The 21,822-nt window shown below is 40.9% G+C and overlaps 1 protein-coding gene across 11 annotated transcripts in view; it reads right to left on the minus strand.

The window, feature by feature from the left end:
• Positions 1-1,118: 1,118 nt before the first annotated feature.
• The window catches only part of CEP63 (centrosomal protein 63), a 65,064-nt gene continuing 44,360 nt past the window's right edge, over positions 1,119-21,822 (minus strand). For 4 of the 11 annotated variants that reach the window (XM_043595350.1, XM_043595357.1, XM_043595346.1 and 1 more), the window contains 7 exons: positions 21,170-21,307; positions 19,294-19,408; positions 18,234-18,431; positions 9,115-9,201; positions 4,963-5,168; positions 3,909-4,188; positions 1,119-1,510 (listed from right to left, as the gene is read on the minus strand). In XM_043595350.1, the coding sequence (XP_043451285.1) occupies positions 1,352-1,510; positions 3,909-4,188; positions 4,963-5,168; positions 9,115-9,201; positions 18,234-18,431; positions 19,294-19,408; positions 21,170-21,307 (1,183 nt within the window). In that variant the 3' untranslated portion in view covers positions 1,119-1,351. Of the gene's footprint in view, positions 1,511-3,908; positions 4,189-4,962; positions 5,169-8,459; positions 8,608-9,114; positions 9,202-18,233; positions 18,432-19,293; positions 19,409-21,169; positions 21,308-21,822 lie in introns of those variants that run through there. The other 7 variants (XM_043595358.1, XM_043595356.1, XM_043595352.1 and 4 more) reach the window with 4 other exon arrangements.

Below are 21,822 nucleotides of genomic sequence, written 5' to 3' on the forward strand. Positions count from 1 at the left end.
AGGGGTCACTGGCCTATAGATGCTCTTAAGAGCTTAAAAAGTGAATGGAATATTCTGGGGAAGTTGAGTGAGAAAACCCATGTCAAAGCCCCGGGGTGGGGGTGAAGGGAGAGGAGAGGCTTCGGAAGAGAAAAAGCCAGAAGAGCAGGTGAGATGGAGGGGCCAGTAAGGTAGGAGAGAAACCAGGAGTGACAGGTCATAGAAGCCAAGAGAGGAAGAGGGATTGGCTAATGTGTGAAATGATGCTCAGGGACTAATTAGATCACTGGTGACCTCGAGAGCAAGAAAGCAGTTTCATGGTAGGGATGGAGGTGGGGTTGGAGGAGGTTAAGAGGGAGGTGAGGAGCCAGAAACATCACTGCAGACAACTCTTGCCAGAATTGTTTGGGTGAAAGAAAGGAAATATACAGAGTATGAGACAGAAAGGCACAGGGAACTGAGGTTTTGTTTTGCTTTAAAGAAAGGGGAAATGACAGGATGTTTGTATGCTGAGAGGAAAGGGGCACTGGGGAGGGGAGAGTCGCAGAAGCCCTGTCCCTTCCCTCAGCCAGTGCCTTCTGATATCTCCAGCTGCCCATTCTAGCTCCTCCACTGATCCATTTCCTGGGATCCTCAGATGCTGGCATCCTTCAGGGCCCCCAGCCCTGCGTACTGCTCTCTTCTCCCTACACATCCTCCTTGGTAGATCATATCAGCTCTCCATGGTTTTAAACACCTTCTGCACCCTGAGATCTTTGTCTCCGCCTTAAACATCTCAGAAATGCACATGCCAAGCATTTCCATCTGACATTCCACAGGCACGCATGCCTAAAACCAGCCTGTCCTCTCCCTCCACCTCTCTCTTATACTTTGTTTGGAGCAAGACAGGGCTTTCTGTCACAATTCTTTCACCCCTATAAACTCTCCCAACCCAACCTGCCAGAAGCAACAACACTGGTACATCAATCTGGATCACTTTGACTCTGAAATCCATACTTGCATTACCCATTTCTATAGTTAATTTCTCTTCAACTTGTATCATAAAATCCTTATTTTAATTAGTCTACAGCTATTCACAGTGAAGTCATTAAGAGAAAATACCACTTAATAATAAAGAGTAATGTGAGAAAAAAAAGAAGTCTAGCAAAGTGGTTTATTCTTACAAGTTATTGCTGGAGAAAGCTCTTCAAACAAACCAGTGCAGTGAAAATGCCTTAGAGAAGCATCAGGTTTTCAGATTTCTTCCCAACAGTGTTAGGATGTCTCATCTTCGCTATTTTTACATGTTCATGTTTTGACAAGCTGCTTCGTCGGGTGACAGCAACTCTTCAGGGTTCATTTTTATTTCCAAGTTTGTGATTTTTTAAAAAGGCTACTTTAGGGTGGTGAACTGTTTCACTGTCTTTTCACTCTCTCTTTTAAGTTCTTCAATATGGGCATCCAGGCGCTCTAGAATATGATGGGACCGCAGTTCCTCCTCTTCCAAAAATCTGGTAGCTATTGAACCAAGAGGAGACACAGGCAAGGGACACTGAAGGAGAAACAAATTTGGACATATGTAAGTTGAACAGTAGATTTCTCAGATACATTTTCTAACGAGAAATATTAAAAGGTGACTTAAAATACTTTTTCTTCCAAAGAGATAATTTGTTTTTATCCTAATGATAGGACTAGTAAAAAAGCAGCTGTTCCCGGGGCGCCTGGGTGGCGCAGTCGGTTAAGCGTCCGACTTCAGCCAGGTCACGATCTCGCGGTCCGTGAGTTCGAGCCCCGCGTCAGGCTCTGGGCTGGTGGCTCAGAGCCTGGAGCCTGTTTCCAATTCTGTGTCTCCCTCTCTCTCTGCCCCTCCTCCGTTCATGCTCTGTCTCTCTCTGTCCCCAAAAAAATAAACGTTGAAAAAAAAAAAGCAGCTGTTCCATAAACATTAACATAAGACTTCTTCCTTTCTGACACAAGTTGTATAAATGTAAGGTGTCACATAAATATGTTAGTTATGGGCCTAAAGAATATCTCAGTTCAGACTTATATATCCTTTAATACCCTCAGAAGAGAATATACCTAATGCCTGTTATTTTAAATTCACTTTTAAAATCTGAATACGTTACTTTGATTTTAAAGCACAGAAAATCTACCGACAACAGATTAGACAGCAAGTGAAATCAACGCTTTCCCTCATCCAAAATCTCAGTCCACACTCCCTCATCTGAAACTCCTGGAACCACGGTATTTCAGAATCCAGATTTTAGAAAGGTAATATAGGACATGTACCACATACAGTCCATTCTCACGTGCAGTCGTTATGTTCTATATACAGCCCCCTCAAACACTGAGTTAGTGAATAAAGAATCATTGCTCCTTGGGGAAATATATACACACACAATCTCACACAGACTATCATCCTAAAAACAACTCCTCCTGGAGTTATTTTAATAAAGAATCCATTTTCTTTATTTTACATAAGAGAAAACGAGGTGCAGAAGTGTGAAGTGACTTGCCAGAGGCCACCCCACTAACGGGTGCCAGAGTTGGGGTTCCAACCCTGTTTACCAGGCCCCAGAGCCTGAGCTCCCTGAGCTACACTGTGCTGTCCCCACGTCGTCCCCACTCTGGTCACCTCTGTGTGACAGCTGGACAGGAGGGCAGAGCACCACCTCAACCAATCTCAGCTGGGAACGTGTAAGCGGGGATCCAACCTTTTCACAGCTTCTCACAGGACCACGAATGACTGTGGGAATCCCTCAAGTATTGAACAGGGTGTTAAATAGTTAAGCGAGTAGGAGAATTAGCAAATACAGAATCCGTGACAAATAAGGATCAACTGTATTACCTTAGTGGAGTCTGAGGTAACGTCTCATAATCAAAGACACTGATATTTCTGAAGCAAAATACTAAGTGGGATAAAGAGTCTATACATATTAGCACATCAGTTCAGTTCAAAAAGGTTTTGCTGCCAAACTTAGGAAGAAAGTTTTCAGGATGTTTTTAGGTCTCAGAATTACATGTAAGTGAAGTGGAGACTTCTTTTAACAATGAAAAGAAAACTCTTCCATGAACTTGTTGGCATATGCAAAGGTCAAAAATAACTGCATTTTCACAGGGATAGGACCATGTAACTGGTGACGGTAATGAAAATCTGGCCAGAGGCAGGGGCTTCGGTAGAGAACGCAGACAAATGGTGGAGTCTGCACAGTGGCTGCAGGAACACGGAGCAGCGAGTGTCGCGCTGGGGCACCCAGTCCACGTCTGGACACGTCAGGCGCAGTTCCTTCCTCCGCCTCCACCCACCCGCTTTCTCCCTTTCCCAAGTTGCTTCCTTTCTTCTTCACTGGCTAGGCTTCACGACCATCTTGGCATCCAGAGATATTCCTTGACCCTCTACAAATTGACCCTCTCTGAAATACAAAATTGACCCTCTCTGAAAAAGGCAGGAAAGGAATTTCCAATTAGGGTTAAAAACAAATGAATGGGAGTGCCTGGGTGGCTCAGTTGGGTAAGACTTCGACTCTTGGTTTCTGCTCAGGTCATGATCCTGGTGAGTTTGAACCCCACCATTGGGGTCTGTGCTGACAGCAGGAAGCCTGCTTGGGAATCTCTGTCTCCTTCTCTCTGTCCCACCCCTGCACTCACTGGTTCTCTCTGTCTCTCTCAAAATAAATAAACTAAAAAAAAAAGATACAAATGAATGGTTATGTTAATTTTCAAAACTAAGATGTATTTTGAAAAGTAATCATGGCTGAAATGTGTCTTCATGAATAAAACTGCAAGACAGAAATACATGAACATAATAGAGTACTTAAGCTAGAGAACCAGTAAGGAAAAAACAAAACAAAACAAAACAGAAAACCATCACCCTGCTTTACCCTTAAAATAAAAAATAAAATCAAACTGAATAGACTTAATAAACTAATAAGATCAGAACGTTTCCATACCGAAGACATAAACTCTTCCTGGTCATTTATACTCTCAGAGACAGTGTCAGAAAAACTGGCATCATTTGTATCTAGCACTGAAGGCAAAGAGCTAGTTTTACACAGAAAGTTAGAAGGCAAAGAGATGGTGGAACTGCAAGGGCTGATCTGAGAGCTCAGGGGGCTGAGGACTCTGGACATGGGCTCTATACTATCCAACGCCTGTCGTCTCGGAGAATGAAGACCTGTTTTGCAGCGCTCAGTCTTTACTCCATCGTGTCTGTACGGGCCACGGGTTGGCCTGGATAGCAGATTAGAAAACAAAACAAATATACATTGTAGTAACTTTTCTCTTTCAACACAGAACCGCTGCAGGAAGTTCACTTAAAAACAAAGGAATAGCCTAACCAGTAAGGCTGTAATTTACTAAAAGAGCAGCCCACTTGGACTACAATGCTCTTTCTATCCAGTCAGGCCCCAAACGTCCAACCCCCGCCGCCAGGCCTCAGCCCTCACGCGGAGACAAACTGCCATAAGTGTGTTTGGTGCTAGGACAGAGGGAAGTACTGTGCGCATGAGCAGGGTGCCTGACATCATCTGGGGTCGAGGTGGCAGTGGAGGAGAGGGGTCGGCAGAGGCTTTGGTAGGTAGGAAACACGTCAGCTGTAGAATAAGAGCTGAAGCCAGGTGGGTTTTCACTGAATGCTGACTTCTTATGGTAACAGCTTATAATTAATTGACCAACAATACAAAGGAAGCTTTCTTTATGTGAAAAGCCAATTTCTACTTTTAGGGTACAAGTGGGGCTACAGAGGGGGGAGGCAGCATGGAAAGGCTCGGGGGAGGAAGGACGTTGTTTATGCATGCGTCCAGAGTGTCTGAAACTAAAGCTTGAAGGAAGTGCCATACAACCACCCGTCACATTTTATCCTCATGGCAGCTTTACTTGTCCACACTGTACTTCGGAATCAGACATAGAGTCGTTTGAGGAAGATTTAATTTCTGTAGTCTGAAATCGTGCTCAAACGAGAGTTACAATAGTACACATTTTAAGTAAACTGTGAAGAAATTTTACTTGAACTCTGTATTCTTGAACTCAGGTGCTCTGCTGTGTGTCGGTTTAAAGATTCTCTCATGGTTTTTTTTGCATATCTGAGTAGAAATCTCCAGCTTAGATTTAGTATCCATCAACTCTTTCTGCAGTTGTTGATTTTCAGACACTAATTTATTTAAGGCCTCAATATAATTCTCCTGGAGGTCTGCTAGTGAAATCTCTTTTGCCTAATAAAAGAGAATGCTAGAGTTACATAATTTGTATAAGAATATTTGTGATCTGGGAGACTGCTGGTAGGAAATTACATTTCTTTCAGTTATAACTAGTTCATCTGTAGCTTTACTTTGGAAAAAATGAATACTTGTGTTTGGCCCCCTATGAGAAAAAGTGTTGTCTCTTACAGTAAATGGGGGGGGGGGCGGTAATTAGGAGCACAATGGGCTTCCCTGATGAGCCAAGGAATACCTATGGAGCTAGAGGAAGGCTGGAACTCAGATGGAGGAAAGCTACAAGTAGAGTCAGAAACAAAGAGAAAAAGAAAATAGCAGCCATGGGTTCTTCCAGAGTATCTACAAAAGAAGACTGAGAGACCTAGTTCAAAGAAAGGCATTTGAGCAGAAGGTTCTGAAAAGTACTCTGCTCTTCAGGACTTTTACATAACATCGGCACCTATTCTGGGACGTGAAATCAAATGAACTACGTGGTAGAGCTGCATGCAAGTATAAGGTGGAGATTCCTACTCTGATCTGGTATAGGTTCTAAGATCATTCATTTTATTGCTTTTCCATCTAGGTGTTTGCTGGTAAAACAGTACCTGAAAAAACAGTAGTCTGGACCGTTTTTGTTTTTTTTTTTCTAATGACAAAATCTTTCATTAACATTTTGAAAAATTATGCAATCTTGTTTGGAATTTAATATGATGTTTAGCTTGGTCTTTTCTGTAAAGAATTTTCTAGAAATAAGCTGGTCAAAAGTGGTTTAACAAACAGAATTTAAAATATAAACTTTAAGATGCAGCATCCAAATATCTGTGTACCAATAGTGATGTAAGTTACAAGATTTTTCAATAAGTTGCCAATGCCAGATAAAATCTTAAAAAAAAAAAAAAACTGCAGGATACAGGAGTTAAACTACAAACTACTGTCAATTTTTTAAGTGTGGCATATAATTTATTTTATCAGAGTTACTGCTTTCATTATTAAGATAATTAATTTTGTTACAATAGTTATTTAATCCAAACATTCATTTGTAAAAGTAATTCCACCTTCCTAGGTGATAAACCACGAACAGGAACCTTCTAATAATTATTCTTAATACATACAACATGTTCACACTGTGTGTAACTTCAAAACCAGAGGAAGTTTAAACGACTTGATGGGATTTTGACCAACCAGAGTCTGATGTTTGATGTCATTAAATATACTTTTTTTAAAAAGATAGTGCTTGCTTTTGCCAGGCATCTTTTGAACTTTTCTCAAATTTATTATTTTATTAGCAACAATTCAGATAAGTGAATGTGAAAGGTAATATAAAAACTGCATGCCACACACATGCCCAGCTGTTTGTAAAGAAAGGACAGGACTACTACTGTTATATGGGGTTTCAGGAGAAATTAAACTCAACAGAATCTCTGGTCATAGTCTGGTTTAAGCACCCCTGACAGTTCCCAACTCTTAAATATGAATAGGCAATCACTGCATAAGATAATATTCTCTCAATCAAATACTACTAAATCCTGAGTCTTTTTAAGATTCTGTGGTGTAAATGAGGCTGGATCTTGACTTTCTCCACTACTAGCTTAGTATTGGCTTTATCAGGGCAAACAAAAATCATCTACCTTCCTTCCTCCCTCCCTTCCTTTCTTTCTTCCTCCCTCCCTCTCCTGGCACCCCCCCTCCTCGCCATGAGTCCAACTTCCCCTTACAATTTAACTGCTGTCTCCTCTCCCCTTTTTCCTATCCTTGTAGGCTTGCACTTAAAAAAATCCTTTCATGGGACACCTGGGTGGCTCAGTCAGTTAAGCATCCAACTCTTGATTTCAGCTTAGGTCATGATCTCACAGTTCGTGAGATGGAGCCCCCACATCAGGGTCTGACAGCATGGAGCCTGCTTAGGATTCTCTCTCCCGCTCTCTGTGCCCCTCCCCCGCTTGCACACACTCTCACTCACTCTCTCTCTCTCAAAATAAGTAAACTCTTAAAAAAATTACCAAAATTAAGAAAAATCCATTCATTACAGTTTTAGAGGGATTTGGAAGGGAGCAAAATTAGATGCATTATTTTCATCTGCCACCTTAAATGATGACGTAATATTTCATAGTATAGATAGGCACAGATGAACCATCCCTCTATAGGTTAACATTTAGCTTATTTCAAATTTTTAGACATTGAAAATAGCATCAAAATGACCATTTCTGCACATTTGCTCCTATAAGATGGGTTCTTTGGAAATGCAAACTGGTATGACCTTTCTGGAGAACTATTCTGCAATGACTATCAAAATCAGAAATGCAGATGATCCAGGACTTTATAGGCTATATATATTTACAAGTTTAATGGACATTGCTAAATTGTCCTCTAGAAAGGCCATATCTATTCACTTTCTCGTTAACAGAGCTTAAGAGTCTGTTGCCCTATATCCTTGCCAATACTGATTATACTCATTCTTAAAAATCAGTGTCAAGCCAGTTAGCAAAAAAAATATTTATTTTGTTTTGGTTATAGGGAGGTTAAATAAGCTTTTCTTGGTCACTAGATTTTTGCATTACTTCTATGAATTATCTGTTCTTTGTCCACTTTTCTACTGGAATCCGATCTTTTTATTATCTTTGCAGGAAATCCTTATATTAATTTTTTTAATTAAAAAAAATTTTTTTAAGTTTATTTTTGAGAGAGAGAGACAGAGACAGAGACAGAGACAGAGAATGAGCAGGGGAAGGGAAGAGGGAGACAAAGAATCCAAAGTAGGTTCCAGACTGTGAGAGTCAGCACAGAGCCTGACACAGGGCTCAAATCCACAAACCGTGAGATCATGACCTGGGCTGAAGTTGGACGTTTGACCAACTGAGCCACCCAGGCGCCCCATATTAATATTTTATATTAACCTTTTGACTATGTACAAATTGTTTTCCCCAACTCTATTAGTCTTGTTTTATGGGGTCTTATGCCATCCACAAATTTTACATTTTTATGTTGTAAAACTGTTTATGCTGTAAAATTCTTTATGCATTCATGATGCTAAGAGAATCTTACTGTCCCAAAAGATTATAAAGATAGTCCCCAATATTTTCTGTTACTTGAAATAAAGTATTCATTTAGTATTTTGTATTTTGCACTTTCTCCCACCCCAGCCCCCATAAACCATGATTATGAAATTAAAACTACTTAATAGCAAATAGCATACATCTCTGAAGGCACACACTCTCTGGAAGTGCAGAAAAAAAGAATTTCTACAATCTTCGGGCATTTGACCAACATCAAGAAGAGATGGGTCAGAAGAGATGGGTCAGAACAGATGGGTCATTTTGCAAATTACAAGAATTTTATTAAAAAACAGCTAAAAGGACATCCACAGGGTTTATAACTCACTGTTAAGAAGCATATTCTGCCCGCTTCACAGGAGCTGGTACACACTTCTTACCCTCCTTACTGGTTTACTTTCACTCTCCTAAGGCAAGAATCCTCAGCCATCCTTGTGTCTGTTACACTGTCTACTAAAATACTTTGAATGTAAAAGATTCTAGAATATTTGACTAAATTAATTATACCTTATAGAAATTAAAACCAAATTATGTAAAAGGTGATATACTTTATAAGGACAAGATATTATGAACATAGTACCTACAACAGTAATAATAGTATGTAACAAATCATTTACTGCATACTTGCTACATTCCAGACACTATGCTGAGCACTTTATATACACGCTCCCTATTAAGAACACAGACTGTACATATATTTTGTCATATGCATAATAAAAAAAATCTTCCAATTGCTAAAGTGGAGAGTGATATTTTGCTCATTTCCATCATTGTCTTGACTTCTTTGAGAATGTTTCTGCAGAAGGAGCATTCCATTGTTTGATCTTAACTCTCTCTTTACAACATCAATATTTAAAGCTACTTCTTTAAAAGGCTTGGATAACAGAAAAAGACTTAAGTTTCTATTTATGTACCTCATGTAAACCCAATTCCAATTTCATCACCATTTCAGAAAGATGATGATTTTCTAACTTGAGTGACTCCATCTGATCCAAAATCTCCTGAGAAGGGAAAAGCAGAAAAAAACAAACATAACAAATAAATCAAATGCATCTACAAAAGTTTTCCATACATAATTTTCATCAGGTAAAGACGCATTTTCCATTCACACACACACACACACACACACACACACACACACACACGTATATAAATATCTTCCTAAAAGAATTGTTTAAAAAGGTGTGTCAAGATGAATTAACATGCATGCATTTAATATATTCTAAGAAGGGGCACCTGGGTGGCTCAGTCAGTTAAGTGTCCGACTTCACCTCAGGTCATGATCTCCCGGTCCATGAGTTTGAGCCCTGTGTTGGGCTCTGTGCTGACAGCTCAGAGCCTGGAGCCTACTTCAGATTCTTTGTCTCCCTCTTTCTCTGCCCCTCCCCCACTCACACTCTAGCTCTCAAAAATGAATAAATGTTAAAAAAAAAAAAAGATGAACGAGTTCACTGGTAAATCCCTCCCACTCTCTAGCATCAGCCTCCTCTCATGTGGCTTCTACCTCCCACATCACATGGACTGTGCTCCGTACACAAGAGAATATAGGCACACCTCAGGCATAGCGCAGGTTCAGTTCCAGAGCACCACAAGAAAGCAAGTACCATAATAAAATGAGTCAAATGAATATTCTGGTTTCCCAGGGCATATAATTTACACACTTTAATTTAAAAATACTTTTTGGGGGCACCTGGGTGGCTCAGCTGGTTAAGCTTCTGACTTTTTTTTTTTTAAATATATGAAATTTATTGTCAAATTGGTTCCCATACAACATCCAGTGCTCATCCCAAAAGATGCCCTCTTCAATACCCATCACCCACCCTCCCCTCCCTCCCACCAGCCCACCAGCCCTGAGTTTATTCTCATTTTTTAAGAGTCTCTTATGCTTTGGCTCTCTCCCACTCTAACCTCTTTTTTTTTTTTTTTACTTCCCCTCCCCCATGGGTTCTTGTTAAGTTTCTCAGGATTCACATAAGAGTGAAAACATATGGTATCTGTCTTTCTCTGTATGGCTTATTTCACTTAGCATAACACTCTCCAGTTCCGTCCACATTGCCACAAAGGGCCATATTTCATTCTTTCTCATTACCACGTAGTACTCCATTGTGTATATAAACCACAATTTCTTTATCCATTCATCAGTTGATGGACATTTAGGCTCTTTCCATAATTTGGCTATTGTTGAGAGTGCTGCTATAAACATTGGGGTACAAGTGCCCCTATGCATCAGTACTCCTGTATCTCTTGGGTAAATTCCTAGCAGTGCTACTGCTGGGTCATAGGGTAGGTCTATTTTCAATTTTTTGAGGAACCTCCACACTGTTTTCCAGAGTGGCTGCACCAATTTGCATTCCCACCAATAGTGCAAGAGGGTTCCTGTTTCACCACATCCTCTCCAGCATCCACAGTCTCCTGATTTGTTCGTTTTGGCCACTCTGACTGGAGTGAGGTGATATCTGAGTGTGGTTTTGATTTGTATTTCCCCGATGAGGAGCGATGTTGAGCATCTTTTCATGTGCCTGTTGGCCATCCGAATGTCTTCTTTAGAGAAGTGTCTATTCATGTTTTCTGCCCATTTCTTCACTGGGTTATTTGTTTTTCGGGTGTGGAGTTTGGTGAGCTCTTTATAGATTTTGGATACTAGCCCTTTGTCCGATATGTCATTTGCGAATATCTTTTCCCATTCCGTTGGTTGCCTTTTACTTTTGTTGATTGCTTCCTTTGCTGTGCAGAAGATTTTTATCTTCATGAGGTCCCAATAGTTCATTTTTGCTTTTAATTCCCTTGCCTTTGGGGATGTGTCAAGTAAGAAATTGCTACAGCTGAGGTCAGAGAGGTCTTTTCCTACTTTCTCCTCTAGGGTTTTGATGGTTTCCTGTCTCACATTCAGGTCCATTATCCATTTTGAGTTTATTTTTGTGAATGGTGTGAGAAAGTGGTCTAGTTTCAACCTTCTGCATGTTGCTGTCCAGTTCTCCCAGCACCATTTGTTAAAGAGACTGTCTTTTTTCCATTGGATGTTCTTTCCTGCTTTGTCAAAGATTAGTTGGCCATACTTTTGAGTCTAGTTCTGGGGTTTCTATTCTATTCCATTGGTCTATGTGTCTGTTTTGGTGCCAATACCATGCTGTCTTGATGATTACAGCTTTGTAGTAGAGGCTAAAGTCTGGGATGGTGATGCCTCCTGCTTTGGTCTTCTTCTTCAAAATTACTTTGGCTATTCGGGGCCTTTTGTGGTTCCATATGAATTTTAGGATTGCTTGTTCTAGTTTCGAGAAGAATGCTGGTGCAATTTTGATTGGGATTGCATTGAATGTGTAGATAGCTTTGGGTAGTATTGACATTTTGACAATATTTATTTTTCCAACCCATGAGCACGGAATGTTTTTCCATTTCTTTAAATCTTCTTCAATTTCCTTCATAAGCTTTCTATAGTTTTCAGCATACAGATCTTTGACATCTTTGGTTAGATTTATTCCTAGGTATTTTATGCTTCTTGGTGCAAGTGTGAATGGGATCAGTTTCTTTATTTGTCTTTCTGTTGCTTCATTATTAGTGTATAAGAATGCAATTGATTTCTGTACATTGATTTTGTATCCTGCAACTTTACTGAATTCATGTATCAGTTCTAGCAGACTTCTGGTGGAGTCTATCGGATTTTCCATGTATAATATCATCTGCAAAAAGTAAAACCATAACTTCATCTTTGCCAATTTTGATGCCTTTGATTTCCTTTTGTTGTCTGATTGCTGATGCTATAACTTCCAACACTATGTTAAACAACAGCAGTGAGAGTGGATATCCCTGTCGTGTTCCTGATCTCAGGGAAAAAGCTCTCAGATTTTCCCCATTGAGGATGTTAGCTGTGGGCTTTTCATAAATGGCTTTTATGATGTTTAAGTATGTTCCTTCTATCCCGACTTTCTCGAGGGTTTTTATTAAGAAAGGATGCTGAATTTTGTCAAATGCTTTTTCTGCATCAATTGACAGGATCATATGGTTCTTATCTTTTCTTTTATTAATGTGATGTATCATGTTGATTGATGTGCGAATATTGAACCAGCCCTGCATCCCAGGAATGAATCCCACTTGATCATGGTGAATAATTCTTTTTATATGCCGTTGAATTCGATTTGCTAGTATCTTATTGAGAATTTTTGCATCCATATTCATCAGGGATATTGGCCTGTAATTCTCTTTACTGGGTCTCTGTCTGGTTTGGGAATCAAAGTAATACTGGCTTCATAGAATGAGTCTGATAGTTTTCCTTCCCTTTCTATTTTTTGGAATAGCTTGAGAAGGATAGGTATTATCTCTGCTTTAAACGTCTGGTAGAACTCCCCTGGGAAGCCATCTCGTCCTGGACTCTTATTTGTTGGGAGATTTTTGATAACTGATTCAATTTCTTCCCTGCTTATGGGTCTGTTCAAGCTTTCTAGTTCCTCCTGATTGAGTTTTGGATGTGTGTGGGTGTTTAGGAATTTGTCCATTTCTTCCAGGTTGTCCACTTTGTTGGCATATAGTTTTTCATAGTATTCCCTGATACCTGCTTGTGTTTCTGAGGGACTGGTTGTAATAATCCCATTTTCATTCATGATTTTATCTATTTGGGTCATCTCCCTTTTCTTTTTGAGAAGCCTGGCTAGACGTTTATCAATTTTATTTTTTCAAAAAACCAACTCTTTGTTTCGTTGATCTGCTCTACAGTTTTTTTAGATTCTATATGTTTATTTCTGCTCTGATCCTTATTATTTCTCTTCTTCTGCTGGGTTTAGGGTGTCTTTGCTGTTCTGCTTCTATTTCTTTTAGGTGTGCTGTTAGATTTTGTATTTGGGATTTTTCTTGTTTCTTGAGATAGGCCTGGATTGCAATGTATTTTCCTCTCAGGACTGCCTTCGCTGCATCCAAAAGCATTTGGATTGTTGTATTTTCATTTTCGTTTGTTTCCATATATTTTTTAATTTCTGTTCTAATGGGCCTGGTTGACCCATTCATTTTTAGTAGGGTGTTCTTTAACCTCCATGTTTTTGGAGGTTTTCCAGATGTTTTCTGTGGTTGATTTCAAGCTTCATAGCATTGTGGTCTGAAAGTATGCATGGTATGATCTCAATTCTTGTATACTTATGAAGGGCTGTTTTGTGACCCAGTATGTGATCGATCTTGGAGAATGTTCCATGTGCACTCGAGAAGAAAGTATATTCTGTTGCTTTGGGATGCAGAGTTCTAAATATATCTGTCAAGTCCATCTCATCCAATGTATCATTCAGGGCCCTTGTTTCTTTATTGACCGTGTGTCTAGATGATCTATCCATTGCTGTGAGTGGGGTGTTAAAGTCCTCTGCAATTACCACATTCTTATCAATAAGGTTGCTTATGTTTGTGAGTAATTGTTTTATATATTTGGGGGCTCCCGTATTTGGCAAATAGACATTTATAATTGTTAGCTCTTCCTGATGGATAAACCCTGTAATTATTATATAATGCCTTCTTCATCTCTTATTACAGCTTTAATTTAAAGTCTAGTTTGTCTGATATAAGTATGGCTACTCCAGCTCTCTTTTGACTTCCAGTAGCATGATAAATAGTTCTCCTCTCTCACTTTCAATCTGAACGTGTCCTCAGGTCTAAAATGAGTCTCTTGTAGACAGCAAATAGATGGGTCTTGTTTTTTTTATCCATTCTGATACCCTATGTCTTTTGGTTGGAGCATTTAATCCATTTACATTCAGTGTTATTATAGAAAGAGATGGGTTTAGAGTCATTGTGATGTCTGTAGGTTTCATGCTTGTAGTGATATCTCTGGTACTTTGTCTCACAGAATCCCCCTTAGGATCTCTTGTAGGGCTGGTTTAGTGGTGATGAATTCCTTCAGTTTTTGTTTGTTTGGGAAGACCTTTATCTCTCCTTCTATTCTAAAGGATATATTTGCTGGATAAAGGGTTCTCGGCTGCATATTTTTTCTGTTCATCACATTGAAGATTTCCTGCCATTCCTTTCTGGTCTGCCAAGTTTCAGTAGAGAGATCAGTCACAAGTCTTATCGGTCTCCCTTTATATGTTAGAGCACGTTTATCCCTAGCTGCTTTCAGAATTTTCTCTTTATCCTTGTATTTTGCCAGTTTCACTATGATATGTTGTGCAGAAGATCGATTCAAGTTATGTCTGAAGGGAGTTCTCTGTGCCTCTTGGATTTCAATGCCTTTTTCCTTCCCCAGATCAGGGAAGTTCTCAGCTATGATTTCTTCAAATACACCTTCAGCACCTTTACCTCTCTCTTCCTCCTCTGGAATACCAATTATGCGTATATTATTTCTCTTTAGTGCATCACTTAGTTCTCTAATTTTCCCCTCATACTCCTGGATTTTTTTATCTTTTTCTCAGCTTCCTCTTTTTCCATAATTTTATCTTCTCATTCCCCTATTCTCTCTTCTGCCTCTTCAATCTGAGCTGTGGTTGTCTCCATTTTATTTGGCAGCTTATTTATAGCATTTTTTAGCTCCTCCTGGCCATTCCTTATCTCTGTAGCAATAGATTCTCTGCTGTCCTCTATACTGTTTTCAAGCCCAGCGATTAATTTTATGACTATTATTCTAAATTCACTTTCTGTTATATTGTTTAAATCCTTTTTATCAGTTCGTTAGCTGTCGTTGTTTCCTGGAGATTCTTTTGAGGGGAATTCTTCCGTTTCGTCATTTTGGATAGTCCCTGGAGTGGTGCGGAACTGCAGGGCACTTCCCCTGTGGTGTCTTGAATAACTTGCGTTGGTGGGCGGGGCCGCAGTCAGACCTGATGTCTGCCCCCAGCCCACCGCTGGGGCCACAGTCAGACAGGTGTGTACCTTCTCTTCCCCTCTCCTAAGAGCAGGATTCACTGTGGGGTGGCGTGGCCCGTCTGGGCTACTTGCACACTGCCAGGCTTGTGGTGCTGGGGATCTGGCAAATTAGCTGGGGTGGATTGGCAAGGTGCACAGGGGCGGGACGGGCAGGCTCAGCTCACTTTTCCTTCAGTGATCCGCTTCAGGAGGAGCCCTGCGGCACCGGGAGGGAGTCAGACCCACCGCCAGAGGGATGGATCCGCAGAAACACAGCATTGGGTGTTTGCGCAGTGCCAGCAAGTTCCCTAGCAGGAACTGGTTCCCTTTGGGATTTTGGCTGGGGGATGGGCAAGGGAGATGGCGCTGGCAAGCGCCTTTGTTCCCCGCCAAGCTGAGCTCTGTCGTCTGGGGCTCAACAACTCTCTCTCCCGTTGCCCTCCAGCCATCCCGCTCTCCGAGCAGAGCTGTTAGCTTATAACCTTCCAGATGTTAAGTCCTGACTGCTGTCCGAACACACTCCATCCAGCCCCTCTGCTTTTGCAAGCCAGACTCGGGGGCTCTGCTTGGCCGGCGGGCTGCCCCTCCACCACGGCTCCCTCCCACCAGTCCGTGTAGTGTGCACCGCCTTGCCGCCCTTCCTACCCTCTTCCGTGGGCCTCTCTTCTGCGCTTAGCTCCGGAGACTCCGTTCTGCTAGTCTTCTGGCGGTTTTCTGAGTTATTTAGGCAGGTGTGGGTGGAATCTAAGTGATCAGCAGGACGTGCGGTGAGCCCAGCGTCCTCCTATGCCGCCATCTTCCCTCCTCTTGGAATCCCAAGCTTCTGACTCTTGATTTCAGCTCAGGTCATGATCTCACAGTTCATGGGATCAGTTCACAGGATCAAGCCCCACATCTGCCTCTGAGCTGACAGTGTGGAACCTGCTTGGGATTCTCTCTCTCTCCCTCTCTCTCTCTCTCTGCCCCTCCCCTGCTCATGTGTGTGCTCTCTCTCTCAAAAATAAATTATTTTGGGGCGCCTGGGTGGCGCAGTCGGTTAAGCGTCCGACTTCAGCCAGGTCACGATCTCGCGGTCCGTGAGTTCGAGCCCCGCGTCAGGCTCTGGGCTGATGGCTCGGAGCCTGGAGCCTGTTTCCAATTCTGTGTCTCCCTCTCTCTCTGCCCCTCCCCCGTTCATGCTCTGTCTCTCTCTGTCCCAAAAATAAATAAAAACGTTGAAAAAAAAAAATAAATAAATTATTTTTAAAAAATGAAAATAAAATATTTTTTTTGCTAGAAGATGCTAACCATCACCTGAACTTCTGGCAAGTTATAATTACTGATCACAGATTACCATACAAACATAATAATGATGAGAACATTTACGAAATATTGCAAGAATTACCAAAATGTAACACAGAAACACTAGCAAATACTGTTGGAAAGATGGCACCAAGAGATTTGCTTATCACAGGGCTCAAACCAAAGTGCAAAAAGAGGAGGCATGCCTGTAACTTACCTTCAGTCCTCATTCTCCTCAAGTTGTCTGCTTGGCCATTCCAACTTGAAAAGACTCCTGCCTTCCTTGGTTTCCTGCTTCCTTTGTGAAAACTATCTCATTTCCCTCCTTATCCCCTTCTTTTCTCAGCTCTATTCCAAAATCTTTTTACCCTAAATGAGTAGTTTCCTAAGTTTGGTTCAGTCTCAGCTCTTTATCTCTATGCTTTCTTCCCATAATTTCTCAGTCTCTCAGGGTGTTTGAAAGGCCATCTCCATGCAGAGATTTCCACAGCCAAATGCCTCACCTCGATTTTAATCTTGAACTCCAGCCTTCTGTGAAATCAACTATTAGATATTTCCATATGAAAGTCCAGCCTTTATCTCAAACCAGTTCCCTCCACCAGCTTCCCTATTTTGTGTAACTTTCATACAAATGCAGTATCTGCCCCAATCTGCTCCCATCTTTTATTTCACTAAAGAGCATCACTTTTACTCAATTGCCCATGTTGCAATCCTGAGTGACATCCTCCCTTAACTCTAACTTGCCCTCTGGGTCCAAGCAACTACAAAGCCCAGTTGATTTTACCAGCCACATACCTCAGAATTCTTCCATTTCCCTCTACCTTCCCTGCCCACTGCTCAGGCCACCATGTCACTCCTGTATCCATAGTGGTCTCTTTGCCTCCTCGCTCACTCTCCATATGACAACCATAGAGACCCTTGACTCCCGCTTACAGCCATTGTCTAGTGGCCTCAAGAGAACACTAAAACCTTTCACAAGCTGGCAGGACCCTTCAGGAGTTCCTGCTTCCCAGTCCCATCCCTTGTGTGCTCTAGTCTGTCAACGCAGACACATCGCACTCTCACCAGATACAAGAGACACAGCCTCTCTACTCTAGTCACTCTCACCTCCCCACTGATCCTCACAGAATGCTTGTTAACCAGCACACCCTCAGCCCAAAGCAGGAGTCTAATACAAATTTCCTGAATTAAATACTATGGAGAGGCACCTAGGTGGCTCAGTCGGTAAAGTGTCTGACTACTTTTTAAACAATTTTTTTAAGTTTATTTATTTAGTTAGAGAGAGAGAGGGCAGGGGAGGGGCATAGAGAGAGAGAGAGAGACAAAGAATCCCAAGCAGGCTCCACACTGTCAGCACAGAGCCTGATGCAGAACTTGAACTCATGAACCATAAGATCATGACCTGAGCTGAAATCAAGAGTTGGATGCTCAACCAACAGAGCCTCCCAGGCACCCCAAGTGTCCAACTCTTAATATAGGCTCAGGTCATGATCTCACAGGTCGTGGGAGCAAGCCCCGAGTCGGGCTCGAGGTTCAGTGCTCCCATACACGTGCTTGGGATTCTCACTTTTCTCTCTCTCGCCCCTCCCCCACTCACACTCTTTCTCTCAAGGTAAATAAACATTTTTTTAGAAAAATACTATGGGGGGGCGCCTGGGTGGCTCAGTTGGTTGAGCGTCCAACTTCGGCTCAGGTCATGATCTCGCTGTCCGTGAGTTTGAGCCCCATGACAGGCTCTGTGCTGACAGCTCAGAGCCTGGAGCCTGTTTCCGATTCTGTGTCTCCCTCTCTCTCTGCCCCTCCCCCACTCATGCTCTGTCTCTCTTTGTCAATAATAAATAAACATTAAAACATTTAAAAAAAATACTATGGAAATTATCTCTGTACTCAATTCAGTCTTCAAAAACACTTCAAATGAAGAGAGTTTTTGTTCAAGCTTCACCTTATGTTCTACTGCTTTTTCTTCTGCCTTTTTTATCTCTGCTTTGAGTCGCTTTTCCATGTCAGAGGAGGAGCTTTTAGTGGAGGCAATAGTGATGTCTCGCTGGTGTAACTCCCGAGTCAGCTGAGAGATTTCCATCTTCATTCCTTCTAATGCAGAACTGTAACTCTGTTCAGCCTGCAGAATCTGTTCTTTCAACTACAAAGAAACAGAAAGGAAAGCATAAAAAATGAAGACAAAGCACATTAGATAGACAGATATGTTAATAGTTAAAATAGTAAGGTAATTTTTACCTTACCTCAAGACATGAATTTTTACCTTAAGTCTGCAAAAAATTAGCAATTTACCAAGTTGTATGTCTACACCAAAGGTCTAATGGCTATACCCATGATAATTTATTAATCGCAAATCAGGGAGAGATGTGTTAGTCAAATGCTGAAAACCAGTGTCAAAATCCATGCACACATTATTTAGAGGACAACACCTGTGATTCTCTTTAGGTGCAAAACTAAAAACTTTGTTTATATGGCTTCCTTGTCCACAGAAGACAATAGAAATGAAAGAGGAAGAAACTAGAAGTAATCTCAAATAAGTAATAAAAAATACGAGTCCACAAACGTAACAGCCAAGGCCCATCAGTGTGGAAACAGTCAGCTCTGATACCTCAACAGCCAGTGAGGGTATTAAAACCACACCACACAGCATGGGAAAATCAGCCATAACCAGCTCCAGTCAGTAAGAAAATATTAAATGCTAGTTCATATAGTATCTTTTAGCAAGCAAAAAAGTGTATAACTTTTAGAAAGCTTTTCATCAAAACACGTTTAAAATAAAGTATAGCGTTCAAAAAGGACAGGCTTCAATTATCTCAAAAACATTTCTACGGCATCCCTGAGGATGACGAAGACGTTACCGAAGCACATTCCAGGTGCATAGCTAATCCTGAATATCAAGTGGCTCTGTGTACTGCATTTTTCTCTCATTAAAAATAACTCCAATGACCTCCCAACCTCCAGCTCAGTCTATAAACACAACTTTACAAACGCAGGCAGATTTTTACCTTCTTAATCTCTGCCCTGTACTCGTTGTTATATACTTCCATCTTCTTCAGTTCTTCATATTTTTCCATTAGTTCTTGGCTCAGCTGTTTACATGTTGCACTCACAGACTCCAAACTGTGTGCATGACAAAAATATGATCACAGACGTAACGCAAAAATCCTGAAACCCACATACTGATTACCTAAAAAATACTCTTCTTTAAACAGTTTCCAACCTGTCACCCTTACTTAAGAATCAATCCCTCACCAGATATGAGAACCTCAGGGCACCACGCCTCTGTTATCTCACTACTCATTTCTGCTAATAACATCCTTCTGCTCCTTTCTCAGGGAATATTTTGTTCAAACTGAATGACATAAATAAACTGTCTAAAAAAGGGTCCCTTTTTCAATTTGCCTTTGATAGAGAAAATATTTTTAAAGGCATTGTTTATTACTGAACACTGATGTTTGTGTCCATTTATTTCAAGTTTACCTACTTCTAAATGTGGTAGAATGCTTGTTTATTTGGTACCCGTATGTAAGTACAGTGTGTCAAACACTGAGGCAGAGAGAGAAGAATCACAGATACTCTTGTCTTAGCTAGAGATGGGAAAACGGGGGCTTAAAGAGGCTACAGGTCCAAGGTCACACTGCAAGTCAGAAACATGAGGTAAGTCTTTAGAGCCTGTGGGAGCACGGTAAACCATACCTAAAATACTAAAAAGTGCATTGATGGAAAATCTATGATAGGAAGGTAAATTTTAGTTCCAATGTCAAAAAGAATAATAACTTTTATTTTATTCAATCTAAAGTGTACACATACACCCCGATAATGATAACCAAGAATATGTTAAGTATTCCAAGGTGCAAAAGAAATAAAGCATAAACTATGTGTATGTGTGTGCACACATACATATGTGCACACATGATATTTAATAAGTAAAGAAAATACTTGGAGGTTTCCAAAAACCAAAGAAATAACAGTAAACACAAAAAAATGTTTTACTCAAAAGGGTAAAATGGGAATATTTTTGTTGTTGTTTTTTTTGCCTAAAGGCTAATAGTTTGTACAGTTTAAAATCTTTTACATACAGAAAGTGCTCATGTACAAATGATCATGATTCATGTTTCACACAAAATATCAAACTCTTCCCAGTCACAAAGTTTAGAGGTATGACAAACAAAAACAGTTCACAAGCATGACAACAAAGCAAGCATGGGCATACTACAGCACAGATCAGGTTTTCAACCGGCACCCAGGAAACAACCCAAGGGCACTTCTGAATAGGAGGAAGGAGTGCCACGTGCCCAGGGTGCCTCGCTGAGAGCAGCTCCAGTGAGGTGGCCGCTCGACAGTAGAGCCTAACTGAAGGCATTCTACGGGGAGAAACGCAAGATCAAGATTAGTGCGTCAGTACAGACAACTCTTCTGACAGATCTGACTCTGAAGGAGAAGGGAGAAATATGGAAACGACTTGACAGGGATACAGGATTCAAGAAGGGTTTCCATTTTCTCCCAACAAAGGAAATACTAAGCCTACTTTATACCCATGGGAATGATTGAGCAGAGAGGAAGAGCTTGACAATGTAAAAGAGAGAAGAACAGGACACAAGTGAAGTGGTAGGGGACAGACATGTCATCCATCCACTCATCCACTCTAACAGACTAAGGGCACAGATGCAGGCAGACCGGTAGATTTGGTGGGAGAAAAATCAAGAATCCCTCCTTTTCTTACTTCTGTTTTCTCACTGAAATAAGAAGTTAGCTTATTTGTGGAAACTAGAGAAAAAACCTTATTTTTTCAATAAGACTGTTATATTAGTTTCTCAATATGATGATCAAAAATCATTTTTAACAACGTGAACATTCTTGAAAGGGTATGTAATTATCTACCTGCCTTCCAAACGAGTCACCTCTGCCTGCAGAAGTTCTTCACTATTGTGGGTGAGATCCAGCTGAGATAGCACATTGCCCAAGTCCTCCTGCCCTTGCGAGGTGTACCTCCTTTCTGCCTGCGGCTCGTCTGGTGACCTAACAAAGGACACAAGAGGACTGTTCAAGGTTTCTGATCTTTGCAAATAAACAATGCACAATCAGTTCATATTTCTCAACTGTTTTTGGTAATGAAACTCTTTAGAACTCTTCAGCTTGATTCCTGCTTTACAAAGAGAACATTTGGGAGAGTAAAGAAGGAAGAGATGATGCTTCTCAAAGAAGTCGGCAGCAGTTTACTCCTTTCTCAACTGGGATTTGGCCTGTTTTTCAAGGGAAAAAGACAAAAAAAACAAAAATTTGGTTTCCGCTTGACACGTTGAGCCAAAGAAACTAAAAAGTTACAGGAAAGTTCTGTAAAGAATAGAAATGTGTACCAGACTTAAATCAGGAGCATAGTTCCTCTATTACTTTCTATTACAAACCTCATGGCAATAATTCATATATAGAAATGAGTTTTAGGATTTTTTTTAAGAAGGGCTATCTCAATAGCTGGCTTATTAATGATGTGGATAAGCAGCTACAAATCATGACCTATTTTACCAAGGAACGGA

This window comes from Prionailurus bengalensis, chromosome C2 (genome assembly GCF_016509475.1).
Source record: "Prionailurus bengalensis isolate Pbe53 chromosome C2, Fcat_Pben_1.1_paternal_pri, whole genome shotgun sequence".
Classification (NCBI taxonomy): domain Eukaryota; kingdom Metazoa; phylum Chordata; class Mammalia; order Carnivora; family Felidae; genus Prionailurus; species Prionailurus bengalensis.